A 15,985-nucleotide genomic window follows, 5' to 3' on the forward strand; every position below is an offset into this window, starting at 1 on the left:
AACATTCTAAAGTGTCTTCAAAAGGGTGCCAGACCTTGGAAGCATGGATGTTTGGGAGCCTTGGAACTAGCCAAAACCTCATCGAGGTCGAGGTCTTGCAAATGTCTCTTCCGGTGCTCTCCCCAGGGCTCTTTCCAATTAGCCCCAGGGATTTTGAGGGCTGACAGGGCTCTGTTCTTTGGGAGGTTACCATTGCATATTTATCTGATACATTATATATAAATATATATATTCATGTATATCCATATTATGAGACCAATTGATCATTCCTCAGGAAATACAGATATAATTTCTTACAAACACACTATGAACCAGCCCCTACACACGTAGATTTCGTAATGACAATGACATAATAATCTCATTGGTGCTAGATGTCTATGTTTGTCCTTCGAACTACCAGGACGGATTCCCCGTAACCATGACTCCTGCCCAGGTGCGCGCATCAATCATCAATATAATTCCTCGGGTATCGTTGTGAATGTCCTTCAATGATATCCTTGGACAACTTTCGTGAAATGTCTACCACAACAGCCTCTGAAACACCTTAGAAGCTAATATCCTCCTTGCGGTAGTGGTCTGACACAATACGGTAAAGGTATGAAGGTGCATGGCCGCCGCTGGAGCGAAGAAAGAGGTTAGCACTGCGCATCAGAAAACAGAGTGCGTGATCCAAACTTACAGGTTAGTGATGTAAAGGTCAACGAGTTCAGCGGGAACATAGTCATAAATGGGGTTCTGAACATCGATCTGATCGACAAGGTCACCATCCTCGTATGAGAGAACCTTGCTGGGGTCACCGTATTCGATGAGAGAGTCGAAGTCAAAGGGATAAACAGGGCTGAGCTTGTAAACACCGCTGACAACCACGACTGGGGTCTGGTGGACCTTGGCGGCGCGAGCAATGATACGAGTACCAGCAGCGGCAATGAGTCCACCGTTAGCGAGAACGGAGTGTGTACCCAGAATGACCTTGTTGACGCGCGACATGAGAGCAAAGACTGCAGAGTCTGGAATGAGAATAACAGTGATTCCGTGCTCAATAAGTGGCTTCTGGAAAGCTTCTAGGCCGAGATTGTCATCCTCATTGATAGCGGCACCGCTGACAGTAGCATGGACAGCATCGTGATTGTTTGGGTACGACTCTGCATGAATAACAGTGAACTTGCGCTTGGCAGCGGCTTTGAGCAAGAATTTTTGGACGGTTGTCGAGGAGGTGTGTGTGAGGATGATTTCGTTAGAGTGGATGTGGTCCAGGGCGTAGGCAGCAATCTGGTCGTCGACCTGGCCCAGCTCGTCAATGATTTCCTTGACACCTTCCAACACCTCAGCTCTTATATCCTTGGTTGGGCCGTGGCTGAATAGACGTCCACCGGGGGAAAGGGACCCTGGCGTGCTTGGGAGGGAGTTCTCGGGTTCGGGTTGTGAGAGAAGGCTGAACATGGAGGTTAAAGGAGGACGAGTTGCTCTATCATCGCGGAGCGAGGGGGAGTCACGATCCAAAGGCAAGGATGGATCTATGAAGTTGTGAGTCACCGCAGTAAACATTGAGATCAAAGATTGGGACTAACCGTCATATGCCCGTGGTGTCTGGGGCTGACTTTCGGTGCCCACTTCACTGAGAGAAAACTCAGCCTCGCGATCATCTTCCGCTTCGTCGCGAATAAGGCCGAGGACTCGGCGCACAATATTGCCCACAACCATCTCCCGCGGTTGCGCAGCCATTAGCCGCCTTCCCACGGTCTGCACCCGCTCAATAATCTTTGCTGAATCAGTTGTACGACACTGTGAGATAACAGTGCGCAGCAGGCAGGCAGTTGCTGTAGCACATGATCGCGAATGGCGGATTTGACGTCGCTTGAGCAATCTGAACAAATTATACAATATTAGCAGCTTGACAGCCGGAGTGGTCTTCTTTAAACCAGGACTTAAAAAACGCACGAGATCAAAGTCTCAATAGAAGTATCGACTGGATTTGTCTTAAGACAATGGAGGAATGACTCCAGGCCCGGTGTCAGGGCGAAAGAAGCGGACGGCATGAGGAAGGTGGGATGTACGATTCTGCGCGGTGTCAGCGAGGAAACTTGAGGGTCAAAACTGCACAGGGTCCTATTCTCGACATACCCGTCCTTCAAATCCAAACGACAATCAAAATGTTGTGAATAGGAAGTTTTGCGTCAAAAGGGATCTCCAAGAAAAGGTGGGAGTTCTTTGTCGCTCTTTTCTGCCGTTCAATCTTGTCCGCTTCCCCACATTCGGGGGCCCTTCGCTTTCTCTCTTCTTTCGGCTTTAGGCTTTCTTCTTGATTTGGGTTTGTTCTTTCAGTCATTGCATTGTCCTAGGTTCTATTTTGTATTTGGAATACCTTTCCCTTTTCATCGGTATTGCATTCGCGGTACACATTGTATTCAACTTGCGGAAGCATTTCCGAGGCACGGGTGACTGGCGCATTGAGGTTAGAACAACAGCTTACACCTTGCGATCCCCTCTTCCCCCTAAGCCATCCCATCATAAACGCTCATGGAACGCCCCAAGTGAATTTCGTGATTTGCTTACGATACATTTGCCAACAGATCGCTGTGCCCCTGTCTCCGGGTCTAAAGGGAAGATGAACTCATTGAATATCTTGTCCTCGCGAGTCATTGGACAATCTTCCAGCTCATCACGACCACGATCGCAATCCCAAGGCGACAACAAGCGCATACCTCTACCGAGTGACTTTTCCAAACACCGTTCCTACAGCGAAGACAACTTCCGTTCCCTCGATAACTCAGAAAATAATTATGACGGTGGACCACCGCCTGTGACCGAAGATGCAGAGGAAGACGGGACATATGGCTCCGACGAGAAGACACCACTACTCCATGAGGCTCACAAGAATGGCACATTTACTGCTCGAAGCACTTGGCGACTAATCACCCAACGGTTTCTCGATGCGATTACGGAGACCATTAAGTTCATTCTGACTACGATTGCTGCCCCTGGTGTATACCTGGCACATTGCTTTCAGGCTGACGATGGCAACTATTCACTTCTGGCACCTATCCGGAAGTTGCGGCGCTCCTCTGCCGACCCAACAAGCCGGTCGGATAAAGGGGCCATCCGGGTAGATGGTCGGCGTCGCAGTGGCTCCACCCGGAAGCTCCGACCTCAAATATCCAACGAATCCATTACATCAACAACTTCAGAATCAGACACCGATCGACGAAGGAATTCTGAAAGCGGGAAGCACCGGCACACAAAGTCAAGAGGTCACGATCCAGACCCGATTCCAGAAGCGGAAGAGTACGAGCACACGCCCCGTCGGTCTATACGAATCAAGCTTCACAATGAAGAGTCTCTCAAGCGGCAAAAACAACGAAGATCCCAAAGTGCAGATTTAGGACCGCCAATGCCCGAGGGTGTCTCTCGTGTCCAAGGCACTGTGCAGCTGGACAGCCTAAAGTCCCCTACCTCCCCCAACATCCACCGCATTACCAAGTACCCACATTCTCCCACTCCCCCACGCCCGCTTCTTCCCCCACGAGTTCCTTCATATACCGCGGCTCCTCGAAACGCTAGACCCCCGCAGAAGACGTTGGTTCTGGACCTCGACGAGACCCTCATCCACTCGCTCGCCAAGGGTGGCCGGATGTCTAGTGGACATATGGTCGAGGTCAAACTTTCCATGCCCACGACTACGGCATTGTCTCCAGGCGGGCCGCAGACCACATTAGGACCTCAACATCCCATTCTATACTATGTCCATAAACGACCACACTGTGATGAATTCTTGCGCAAGATCAGCAAGTGGTATAAGCTCGTCATTTTCACGGCCAGTGTCCAAGAGTATGCCGATCCTGTTATCGACTGGCTCGAACAGGAACGAAAATATTTCGCGGGTCGCTTATACCGGCAGCATTGCACGTTCCGCAACGGCGCGTACATCAAGGATCTCAGCTCCGTGGAACCGGACCTAAGCAAAGTGATGATTTTGGACAACAGTCCTATGAGCTATATCTTCCACGAAGGTAATACCTGCCTACCTTCGGATTATTTTTTTTTCACACTGACTAACATTTTCTACTAGATAATGCGATTCCGATCGAAGGCTGGATCAACGACCCCACGGACAATGGCCTTCTCCACCTGGTTCCCATGCTGGAGGCTTTGCAGTATGTTACAGATGTCAGGGCTTTCCTTGCACTTCGCCGTGGTGAGATCGAGTCATAACCACTGTTTGTATTTGTGTGCACGAATTAGCTTGTAGGTGTATGAGTTTAATGCTTTTAGAAGCGAGATTCCATCCGCTCTGATAAGAAAAAAAAAAGGAAGATATCAGATACAACGCGGGATCGAGAACCGATCGACGTGATCATGCATGCGCAATTATCCATAATGGCACTTGGTGCCTTGCTATGTTACTAGGAGTGGTGTCAACGTACATATGATTTTGGCTTTTTCTTTATATGACCCTTAATGCATGAAATTAGCCAGCTTTTTTTTCAGGGCTTTTTGGATCTCTCGTTGTACTTGGTGATGTTTGGTCACTAAGCTGCAAGTGTAGATTGACGGCTCGTTCAGTCAATTGGGAGTGAAGAAGATCGGGAATTCTATCATACAAATGCGTCTTTTCTAATTTGAGGCAGAGGAAGTGGCTCTATTATATCCCCGACGCGTCTCTGCTATGACCTCGAGATGCCTTTGCTCTATGTCCAGACGCCTCCACCATATCATCTTTACTATGCTCACAGAATTTTGAATCCTCGACCAGGTGTGGTATTTTCATAGCTCAAATTCCTCTCTTTCCCTTAATTCTTTTAACCCTAAGATATCTATTGTCGTAGCAATGATCACCCTCGAGTTGGCGAATTGCCACCCTAAAAAGGAATGGAAACTGCCATGACCTTTCCTCCAAGAGAAGCCGTATTGTTAACGGGATTCTCTGTTTCTCCTCCGGTGGTGACATAAAGAACATGGCGTTCACTTCGTGTCCTCCCAAAAGCCGCCGATGTAGCAGCCATCAAATCTCTCGAATCTTTCGAGCCCGCAACGACATCATGGGATCCATTTGGGAAGACTCTGGTAATCTCATTATCTGTCAGACTAGCTAGGTATCCGATCCCCCGAGGATCAATAGCAAAGTCATCGGCCAGTGTATCATGGCTGACAATCTCATAAGGTCCCAAAGCACGACCAGTACGAGTATCAATTCGAACACGACAGAAGATACGCTTTGGGCTGTTGCTGTAGTACATATAGTTGTGCAATGTTCTCAATCCATTAACACCGATCAACAATCCCAAGTCGGAATTCGCCTCCATTGTCTCGTGTCGGTGTAAAACGGTATAATTGCCGGTTTGGATATCGAGATGCCATACAAGGCCGAGTTGCGAGTCGGAGATCATAACTGCCTTTCCTTCATCTAGTGTAGCCATACCATTCAGGAAGCCGGCGGGTATCTTTGAAATTAAAGTTGCTTTGGGTGGATCGTCATGACTGTTGAATTCAATCTGCCAAACGGAGTTGGATGAGATGACGGCGAACGTGTCCGGCGAAACCTCAGTAATTCCGGCCACGTCGTCGGCTCCATCAAAGTGATGAACGAGGCGGATAGAGCTATGAATTGACTCCGTTGGCGGCACAATTTCCCAGAGTCCTACCGTCATCAGATCCGTAACGAGGAGGTTTCCATTTAGTCGAACTGCAATATTCTCGAGCCAAGTGCCGTTGGGGAACCTGTACACTTCACGGATGTTGAAAGATTGAGGGAAACATAAAGCCTGCACGAATGCAAGAGAAAACAGCAGAATGCTTAGGAATGCTGGCATTGTAGAAGGGTTGCGGTCGCAAATTGAATCAGGAATAGAAAGAGAAATGAGGAATTAAGTCTTCGTTGTTATATGAGCAACTATGAGCAATCGTAGGTAACATGGCTCGTATTCTAGTACAACAGTGACGAGAGCCAAGTCAGATCATTTCTTGGCAGCTGTAGTCGGCTTATTGTTCGTTGTCATACCCCTTCCTCAGGTTATCGGAATTCGGAAATAGACGTTGAGAATCTATAATAAGGGATATAAATTGGATACATTAGTTCTGATATTGATCTGCATGGCTGCAGATCTTGGCGTAAGCAGTCTACATAATCGGCTCTGATCCCATTTTCAAGGCATGCATTTCTTGATGCAGTAATCTGCGGGGACACTTTTGGTAGACTCTCCCTGCATGATACAGATAATTATGTCATAGATAATTGATCTTGATGAGACTATGGCAGCCTACACCGTGATAAAGGCATATAAAAAGCCACACCAAGTCGACATGAATCTTAAGTACAAATCGCTTGTATGAAATTAGATATGCTGTTGCAGAAGACCCTTTTTACTTTCCTTTTGCCTGCGATTGCAGCATCAGCGGCACAATCAAACACTGAAGCCTCCATCACTTCTTTCTCCACATCTTGCTCCAATGCAGTAAGTCTCGTATGCTGTCTCCATTTTCGATACCTTCTGACAGCACCAAAGTGCGCACAACTGTCCAAAAATCTCGGATCCAAACTCCACTATCATAACGAAGGCTTCACAGTCTGGGATGCCAAACAACAAGAGACTCAGTCTGCGTGCCGCGTGGAGCCATCCTCCGCTCAAGATGTCAGCAGTATCTTAACAATACTGTTGAATAACTGGTGCAATTTTGCGGTCAAGGGAGGAGGCCACTCCAGAGACGCAGATGACTCAGTGTCAGTTGGTGGCGTGACTATTGACCTGCAATTGATGAAGTCTCTGAAAGTGGCTCCTGATAGAAAGTCAGTGAGCCTCGGGAGTGGTCATGTCCTCTATACTATGTACCATGGTCTCGAGGCGTTTAACCTAAGTACCATCGGTGGTCGAGTCGCGGATGTTGGGTTGGGCGGATACGCCCTTGGTGGCGGTATCTCAGATCTCTCCCCAAAATATGGACTCGCAGTGGACAATATCCTCGAATACGAGGTATGTGTTGAGTAAAGCCCTCCATAAGGAAATCCACTCGCAGTCAGTCTAGGTGACACCGGCTAAATGGAGTACCAGATTGTTCTACCTAACGCGACCATTGTTCAAGTGAATGAAAATCAGCATCCCGATCTTTACTTCGCACTTCGAGGAGGAATGTCCAATTTCGGCATTGTGACGTGCTATACGATGCGCGCCATTCCACAGGGAAACATATTGGGCGGAAGCAGGACATACAGCTCTGCCCAGAAAGACACGCTCACCAACGAGGCTTTTAAACTCACCACGATTTGGAAAAATGATACCGACATGGCCTTCTCCTATGGCTACAACTACAATCAAACGCTTGATGAATTTTCTCTTAGTTTTACGCAAGCATATACACAGCCAGTGCTCCAACCTGCTCCTTTTGTGGGTCTTCATCGGATACCGTACAGATCGAGCACAGTGCGCATTGATCGAATGAGCAACTTTAGCTTAGAAGGTGCTTCGCATACACCGTCTGGTGGTCGGTGAGTCGATTCACCCAGTTGAACCTAGATGAACCGTTATCTGATGCCGGGCTTCTAGTAATTTGTTCGCCACTGTGACCTACTCTCCCTCTGCGGAAATGGACCGACACATCATGCAGATAATGGCAGAGGAACTTGATTCCATTAAAGACGTACCAGGATTCTTTCCCAATGTGATATTTCAACCTCTTTATGAAGGTGCTGTTCGTGCAGGCCATGAAAGAGGGGGCAATGCTCTTGGTATTGACGCAGAGGGCCCACTGACCAGTGAGTTAAGATGCGAACGGCGTCCCGTGCCGTGTGAGGCACACTGCTAACAAGTTATTACCATGCAGTTTCTTTATTGACTGTACTATGGTCTGACCCAATTGATGACGACGCCGTCAATGCTTTTGTTCATCGGTGGATCCAGCGCGCAACGAACGACACCGATCAAGCGGGAATTCACCATCGTTGGCTTTATATTAATTATGCCTATCACCAGCAGGACCCGTTTTCTGGATATGGCAAAGTAAATAAGGAGAAGCTAATTGACGTTCAAGAGTCGATTGACCACTTGGGGGTGTTTACGTCGCAGGGCTTATGCAGAGGATCTTTCAAGCTGCGTTAGAATCGAAAACATTTGGATACGGATGCCGCAAACGATGGTGTAATATACAGACGACGGTGTCCTGACTCTAATCATATGACAGAGAACTTTTGACTTGATAAAATTACATGAAATAAGCTCCTTGCTGATTACCCGGAGTTAAAACCGTCCGCGGATTTATGCCTCTTGCTTACAGGTGGGTCCAGTGAAAAGAAACATGATTGGTCAATAGTATTAGTAGCCCGCCAATGGCCGAGATTTTAAAAAAGGCAGAGACCCACTTCAACTGTAAAAGTGATCTCTTGGCCATGACGTTGTATAAGCAGCTAGCATGAAATAGACGACGATAGATATATTGGCACATATGCTGAGAGTCGGCATCCTTGGCGTATAAGGCTGCGGTATTTGGGGCATAGCAATGTTGAGTGGGAGTAAGATAAGTGCCAAAATATTAACTTCATAGAAACCAGAGCCGGGTTGGCGCTTCTCCGATGGTGGAATCAGGAGTGCAAAACAAGGGAGCAATAAGCAACATGTCTATATCGAGTGCATCCATTTTGTTGAATCCATGGACGGCGCGGGATGCCGAGTCTTCTCCTCTTGTCCGGCCTTGGCGGCACCGTTTCTGTAAGGTTACATGTCCTAGTTGAGAATTTGCTATCCACAGTCCATGTTGCCAGGTCTTAGGTTCTGGGAAATGAGTTTAAAACTGGCGACATCGGTTTCGAAGAAAGGTTTTCTTCATTTGTTCTTGCTACCTTTTGCGCATCATTCGTTGCTCCGAATATAGCAAGCATGTCGGCTCGCAGGCAAATGGCCTATCAACCTCGAACCGAAAAGCACACCCTCAGATTTAATGAGAACGGTACATTCCAGATCTCGGTTTTCAACGACCTGCACTTTGCCGAAGGTACAATGACTCCTAGACTCAATTCAAGCCTCAAGACTGACAAATTCATAGATGACGGGAAAGACAACAAGACACAGAAGGTGATGGAAACTGTCCTCGCTTCTGAAGATGTGCAACTGGTCGTTCTGAACGGCGATTTGATCTCCGGTGAGGCAACACATGCCTCTAACTCCAGCACCTACATTGATCGTGTTGTTGCACCGCTAGTCAAACACGATCTACCCTGGGCATCGACATATGGAAATCACGATAGCGAGGTTAATCTGGATCCGGCCGAGATGTTCCGCCGCGAGAAAAACTATACGAGCAGCTTAACCCAAAGAAGAGTCTCGGGCTCCACCGCCGGCATCACAAACTATTACTTGCCAATATTTGGACATGATGCTTCCAATGATACCACACCCGCATTTATACTATGGTTCTTCGACAGTCAGGGTGGGCATTACCCGATGACGAAGGACGATAATGGAACATCTGTTGCAAGACAAGACTGGGTAGATGATTCGGTGAGTATTAATTGTGGTCTCAATGAACCATTATATCCTATCCCTCCTTTTCTGGAATTGCGCGCATACTGACTTGATATAGGTTGTTAGATGGTTCATCAAGACAAATGAAAATCTATTATCTACCTACGGCAAGCCGATCCCATCTTTAGCTTTTGTCCACATACCCGTCTATCCGATGCGGGCATTCCAAGTCACGGGCGTTAGTCCAACCGGTGAACCAGGAATCAATAATGAACGAGTTCAGCAACAAGGCTACTCCAGCGAGTCCGGATACCATGCACAAGATTACCCATTTATACAAGCTCTTTTGAACACCACGGGACTCGTGGCGACCTTCAGTGGTCACGACCACGACAATGACTGGTAAATCTTCACGAGGTCATGCCCACAACAAGACACCTGAAGCTAACAAACATCATTTACAGGTGCTTCAAATGGGATAGCAAGCTCCCCAATCTGAATATTACAGGAAATGGAGTCAATATGTGCTACGGGCGACATACTGGGTATGGAGGATATGGCAATTGGGCGCGTGGCGGAAGGCAGATCTTGTTGGATCAGCGATCACTAGAAAGTGATATGCGGAGCTGGGTTCGGATGGAAGATGGGTCTATCTCGGGTAACGTTCATCTCAATGCGACGTACGGCCAGGACCAGTATCATTTGGTGGATAGAAGTAGAAGTGGACAAGAAGGTGTTGCTCCTCAATACTTGGGTATTGTCTGGCTGTGGGTGTTTGTGTTCTCTTTCTTCACGTCTGTAATAAGGTTATAGAAATAGAGCGTTTGGCGTCTCTTATTGGGTTGCGCTAAAAGGAATATACAAACTAGCGTTGGATAATTGCTGATGGGGGTTTGATGGACATGATATCATATTGGAAACATATAAACCAAATAGCCAAAGAATTCCACTGGCTTTGAAGCGCAGTAAACAAACCGACAAGTTCTGACTCGGCGTCCATATGTGTATTCTCATGGCATTGTATATTGTACAGTATAAAGCCATGATGATTAAGAAGCAACTAGTTATACGTGGCTATGTGGGGCCACAAACTTAGTACTGTTGACGAATAATGGATTGTACCTGCATTAGTCGTTGATAGTGGAAGAAATGCTCATGGATTCGATTGTGTGGGATTTGTCTGGCAGTGGTCTCAGTCCGTGGACGGGCTCAAGTATTGGATTCGACTGTGAAAGTGGTAGCCTCACAGCCTTGTTCTTAAAGCTTTCAACCGTTACATCTATGCTTGCTTCCACAGATTGAGCCTGTGCTTTTGGGAGTCATCAGCATTTTTTTAGATATACTGCCGTTGAGCTTTTGACGTGATATAATGATATTTACAACACGACAGCTTGCCACGTATATTGTACGGTGCATATTGTACATGTTGTACAAAGTAAACGATTTGGAAATTGAGAAATGAATTGGAACCAAACTGACGTTGTAACCCCTTAGTGGAGTCCAGAACACAGCCCTTTTAAAAGATCGTCGAAAGAGAAACGAGACGTACAAACTGGCTTCAGGGCATCCCGCCCCTGACGTCAGTGGCCCCTGGATTGGCCCCACTATGTTCCGTGGATCCGTCATGATAATCCTAATGCGGTCATCCGAAAACGGAATGAAAATTTATCCTTTACAATGTACGCACAGTGTAACTAGATGAATGACGTTAATGTATAATAGAAAGACGATATGTTAAGAGCTGGAAATATTTGAGCCAGAATTAACCAACCTCATCTCGTCATCTACCTAGGAACTGAAAGCTGGGGACTGTCAAAGTGGAGTGTTATGAAACATTCATTCATTGAATCTGGGCCAAGAAGTCAAAGTTCCGTGGTAAGATCCATTTAATAGCTTGTCTTGTCGCCTTAAACAATGTTGGACACGCGTTTCAGGGCTTGGCGTATGTATGTGGGTATCTGAGCCCTGAGAACCAGAAGATCCGAAATTATAAACCCTCCTATTACCGAAACCATCATATGTTACTTCCAGTCTCCTCAACCATGAAAGGTAAGTATAGATCAAACGAATTGAACTAAACGCATTCCTCATTCCTCAGCCAACCATGAGCTGTATCCTTTGCGCACATCGGATCATCCTCGGCTTTTACCGTGCCAGTGGCAAGCGAGATGATAGATCTACTAGTTGATCGTCGGTCAAGTGTTTGCTAATCAGCCAGAAAAAGCTTGCAATTTAATTTAACACCACAAAAAAGTGGATTAAGCCCTGGAACTATTTTTATTAGGAACTTTGAACCCCGGGGCTGGTTTGACCGTACATCATCGTTGTCGCATCCCCAATCCCCAAACTCTTTCTGACAGGCAAGATCTCGCCTCCTCGCCTTATCTTGTGACTGTTGCCTTCGATAATTTACATCAATACCGATGATTGATTTGAGTCGCCATGAAATTGTCTGGCACATGGTCTATCCTTAATGGCCTTATTACAACCCTGCTCTTTTCAAGAATAGCGCTTGCGATCGACTTGGATATTAGCGATAAAGGTATGTACCATTTATTACTCTATATCCGCAGATATGAGACGACTTGACTAATGCAATCATCTGACAGAATCGATTAAAGATGCCGCAAGTACGAGTACTTACGCCATGATGCGATGGTATGCCGGAAATGAAACTGGACAAATCCCTGGTGCTTTTCCCACGAAATGGTGGGAAGGATCTGCGCTGTTTCTTGCACTTCTTCAATATTGGCACTTCACTGGCGACACGCAGTATAATGATGAGCTGAGTCAAGGGCTGCAGTGGCAGTCGGGTGACAATGGCAACTACATGCCTACCAACTACAGTAGCTACCTGGTAAGTACTCAAGAACATAGATATACCTCACCAAAAACTGCTTTCTAACTGCTTTCGGGACTATATAGGGAAATGACGACCAAATGTTCTGGGGTCTTGCCGCTATGATGGCCGCTGAATTTCAATTACCCGATGTCAAGGGCGGATTCTCATGGCTTTCGCTTGCTCAGGGGGTCTTCAACACTCAGATCGCTCGATGGGATACAACGAAATGTGGCGGTGGTCTACGCTGGCAGCTGTACCCTTATCAGGATGGATACACCATGAAGAATTCTATATCAAACGGAGGGTTGTTCCAATTGTCAGCACGTCTCGCTCGCTACACGAATGATGACAAGTATACGGAATGGGCCGAGAAGATTTGGGACTGGTCTGTATCTTCGGTGCTGGTCAATAACCAGACTTGGAACGTCGCCGATTCAACAAATATGGACAACAACTGCGCCGACGCGGGTAACTATCAGTGGTCATACAACTATGGTACTTACTTGATGGGAGCTGCCTATATGTACAACTTCGTAAGTTGCGATCCTGCTTTCGCAGTTTCGAACTCCGCATTACGTTTTGCATTCGCTAACAAGATATCCATCTAGACCAAGGGCGCCGAAAAATGGAAGACCCCCGTAGACGGTCTTTTGAAGAAAACATTCAGCACTTTCTTCCCGCACGGCAACGTCCTCGAAGATATCACCTGTGAGCCGACGGGACAGTGCAACTTCAACGAAATTCTATTCAAAGGCCTAGTCTCATCATGGCTTGTATTCACCGGAATGCTCGTCCCCGAAACCGCCGCCCAAATCACACCCAAATTGCAAGCTTCCGCGCAAGCCGCGGCAAAGACTTGTACCGGAAACAACAACCAGACTTGTGGTATCAAATGGTATACGGACCAGTGGGATGGGACGACAGGAATGGAACAAGAGATCAGTGCGACGAACGTTTTCCTCGCGAACTTGGTGTCTTTCGGTGGAATTGATGGACCTGTCACATCTGATACTGGTGGCAAGAGTACGAGTGACCCGAATGCCGGTACAGGGAGCGGGAACTCTGATAAGCAAACTACGAAGCCTATCACCACTGGGGACAAGGCTGGTGCTGGTATCTTGACGGCAATCTTTATTGCTGGTTGGGCTGGGTCTATGGCTTGGTTGCTCATGGGAGCTTGACCTGGCATGTTTGTTTTTCTTGATCATATTCGCATCGGCTTTGGGAGGGTTGGAGTTCTTTGGGGACTCTGTATTACATGTAAATAGTATACCAAATTTCGTATAAAAATCTAGACATAGAGCCATTGTGATAAACACACATTCAAATTGGCATGACGCTTTAACTTAACACGACTTTAGCGCCAATAGATTGATTTGCATGCTATAGGTCAGGCCTGGCCCACACAGTAAGAAATGAAATTTTCAAGTAACGGGAGGAGGAGCCAATGTTCAGGTTGATCTAGACGTGCTTTCTGCCAAGATTCGTACTGATATCCTCCTCACCTCATGTCTATTCATGACAAACCTCTTGGTTAACTGGTACTGCTGAGGCAGTGCATGAGTTTACGGTGGAAAAATTATCTTGTTGCACGAGTTTCTTGCATGGACAAATTGTTCGGCCTTTGTATTCACATCACGATATGGGGAAAACCCTCAAGTTTGGGGCCAAAAACCCAAATCAAGGCATCAATGTAGTACAAATTGAATATCTTAACTTCATGTTTTCCATCACTAAAGTCAAAGACCAAACCCTGTTTGTCCAAAATACACGAGCATTTTGCACTATCAAACAAGCCATGATATGTTAACGCCAAGTTCGATGGGCCAATCATCTGTAGGGCCCTACCTATACTTCAATTTCCAATGATACTTCCCAGCTACATAATGTAAGTCAGTAATGCACAAATGATAGGCTTGCCGGCTTAAGGAAAAGAACTTACCAGCTTTCTGATTGTATCCTTGTTGATCGTATCCGCGTTGACCACATCCTTGTTGATTTGATACCCAGAGATCGTTTTCTCTGTGTCGTCGAGATCACTTACCACCTTTTGGTGCACGCAATGTAAGTAAAAGCTCAACAAGTTCTGTTTCTGTGGCGTGGAATAAAACTTACATCCTAAATCGAATGTTTGTTAGTTTTGGGCCGTCAGATCAAATCTGAAGAAAACTCACCTCCTGTTTATCAAAAATGCATAAGCCTTGTACTGAAGTAGCTGCGAAGCTAGTATAAATTGGAACTACTCACAATCTAATTGGTCAGCTTTTGGGCATATAATGGAGAAACCAGGAGTCTCATACTTGCTGTTTGCATTCGCAATTAGATTCACTCTGAAGGAAGTAGCGTTGGTATGTTTTTCTGCGGAAATTCGCACTTACATCCTAAAATTTGGCACAATGTAAGTCACAATCCTTAATAATTTCGGGCACTCCAGAGCATCACTTACTAGCTGTTGATCCATATTTATCAGATAATTTGCCCAGTGAACATTTCAAATGAGGAATGCATCACGACTCACCACCTATAATTTCAATCCTATTAGACCCTCATTCGAAAAGCAAAGAGTTGCTCAAACTCACATTCTTTTGATGACCACCACCATAAGTCCTCAATTTTGCATTCAATTTCTCTGCAGTTCTGATTTTACTCACATCCTTGATAGGGTTAATGTTGAATGTAATTCAAGGTCCAGACGGAAACACTTACTAACTGCTCAGTCGAAATAACATGCCTATTAGTTTTGTCTGCTGGAAAGTTTGACTGTTGATAGAACTCACACCCTAAGGACAGCAATAATTATTAGTTCTTGTTTGGAGATTTTGGCTCATATATTGGGACCTAACTCACCGGCTATTGTGAGAATCATTAGTTCGCTGGAAAGCTATGAAAATCAATGCTGGTCTTCGTGTTTACTCACAAACTAAGATTGCCAAGGCAGTAAGTATATTGCCAACCACTGAATCAGAAAGTAACTCACAAGCTATTTGACACGTAAGCCATCAGCACTCGAATCCTAATAAATCGCGAAATAATCAAAAGGGGCAGATAGACTCTTACCGGACGTTCCACAAATTTTCTTCCAACCAAGTCGTTCGATGACATTATAATTGGGGCTGCAAATGTGAAGCTGAAAAGCAACATGAGCAAGAAAGCAATGGGCTGCATGTCTGCGGTTATGGGTTATCTGTATAAGTTAGAAAGGAGGGGGAAGACCGTCGAGTTGATGAGGCGTGCTGTTGTCGATGAATCGCGAATTTACTACAATTTTGCGAGGTAGCTCACTCTTCTTAAATAACTTCGTTTACCTTACAGAAGCCAAAACACACATTTCACCCCTGATTGTGGCTCATTTTTCCTCTTCTAAAAAGACGAATAGGACCGTTGGTAAAACGCCTAGGGCAGAACTGTCCAAGCTTTGGCTTACGGGAATTTAAGGTTCTGATTTGGCGTCTCGGCTATAAAGAACTAGAACTAAGATTTCTATAGCCTGGAGAAATAAGCATGTCGGGACGTTCCCCCCTTTGAGCATTCTCCAAACCCTAATCTTGCTCCAACATTCCCATGAATATCTGCTTTATTGTGTTGTTGTGGGGTCTACATTCCAGAACCATCTGTCATATTTGGACTTGGAAAGTTGGAAAAATTAGGCGATGTGTAGAACTGTGGTATCAGGTGTATTAAGCGTAACACCTTCATT

At 46.1% G+C, this 15,985-nt stretch overlaps 7 protein-coding genes across 7 annotated transcripts; 4 read left to right on the forward strand and 3 right to left on the reverse strand.

Annotated features, from left to right (window-relative positions):
* Window positions 1–544: 544 nt before the first annotated feature.
* Window positions 545–2,036, reverse strand: N7529_004646 (translation initiation factor eIF2B subunit beta; the record flags this gene model as incomplete). The annotated part of the gene is made up of 4 exons (XM_057240173.1): window positions 545–617; window positions 680–1,514; window positions 1,569–1,864; window positions 1,939–2,036. 4 exons carry the CDS (start codon window positions 2,034–2,036, stop codon window positions 545–547), a joined length of 1,302 nt encoding a protein of 433 aa, XP_057099468.1.
* Window positions 2,037–2,605: 569 nt separating this feature from the next.
* Window positions 2,606–4,209, forward strand: nemA (Nem1-Spo7 phosphatase catalytic subunit NEM1; the record flags this gene model as incomplete). Its single annotated transcript, XM_057240174.1, has 2 exons — window positions 2,606–4,007; window positions 4,067–4,209. 2 exons carry the CDS (start codon window positions 2,606–2,608, stop codon window positions 4,207–4,209), a joined length of 1,545 nt encoding a protein of 514 aa, XP_057099469.1.
* Window positions 4,210–4,856: 647 nt separating this feature from the next.
* Window positions 4,857–5,807, reverse strand: N7529_004648 (uncharacterized protein; the record flags this gene model as incomplete). Its single annotated transcript, XM_057240175.1, has 1 exon — window positions 4,857–5,807. One exon carries the CDS (start codon window positions 5,805–5,807, stop codon window positions 4,857–4,859), a length of 951 nt encoding a protein of 316 aa, XP_057099470.1.
* Window positions 5,808–6,335: 528 nt separating this feature from the next.
* N7529_004649 (FAD-binding oxidoreductase) lies at window positions 6,336–8,087 on the forward strand (the record flags this gene model as incomplete). Its single annotated transcript, XM_057240176.1, has 4 exons — window positions 6,336–6,965; window positions 7,044–7,477; window positions 7,536–7,744; window positions 7,813–8,087. The coding sequence occupies 4 exons, from the start codon at window positions 6,336–6,338 to the stop codon at window positions 8,085–8,087; spliced, it is 1,548 nt and encodes a 515-aa protein (XP_057099471.1).
* A 774-nt stretch (window positions 8,088–8,861) lies between these two features.
* N7529_004650 (metallophosphoesterase family protein) lies at window positions 8,862–10,259 on the forward strand (the record flags this gene model as incomplete). The annotated part of the gene is made up of 3 exons (XM_057240177.1): window positions 8,862–9,482; window positions 9,565–9,848; window positions 9,911–10,259. The coding sequence occupies 3 exons, from the start codon at window positions 8,862–8,864 to the stop codon at window positions 10,257–10,259; spliced, it is 1,254 nt and encodes a 417-aa protein (XP_057099472.1).
* A 1,629-nt stretch (window positions 10,260–11,888) lies between these two features.
* N7529_004651 (glycoside hydrolase family 76 protein) lies at window positions 11,889–13,469 on the forward strand (the record flags this gene model as incomplete). Its single annotated transcript, XM_057240178.1, has 4 exons — window positions 11,889–11,988; window positions 12,056–12,303; window positions 12,372–12,821; window positions 12,897–13,469. 4 exons carry the CDS (start codon window positions 11,889–11,891, stop codon window positions 13,467–13,469), a joined length of 1,371 nt encoding a protein of 456 aa, XP_057099473.1.
* Window positions 13,470–14,143: 674 nt separating this feature from the next.
* N7529_004652 (uncharacterized protein) lies at window positions 14,144–15,390 on the reverse strand (the record flags this gene model as incomplete). Its single annotated transcript, XM_057240179.1, has 4 exons — window positions 14,144–14,167; window positions 14,231–14,374; window positions 14,868–14,942; window positions 15,346–15,390. 4 exons carry the CDS (start codon window positions 15,388–15,390, stop codon window positions 14,144–14,146), a joined length of 288 nt encoding a protein of 95 aa, XP_057099474.1.
* Window positions 15,391–15,985: the final 595 nt, after the last annotated feature.

The sequence above is a fragment of the Penicillium soppii genome (genome assembly GCF_028829465.1).
Source record: "Penicillium soppii strain IBT 18220 chromosome Unknown utg000004l, whole genome shotgun sequence".
Lineage (NCBI taxonomy): Eukaryota > Fungi > Ascomycota > Eurotiomycetes > Eurotiales > Aspergillaceae > Penicillium > Penicillium soppii.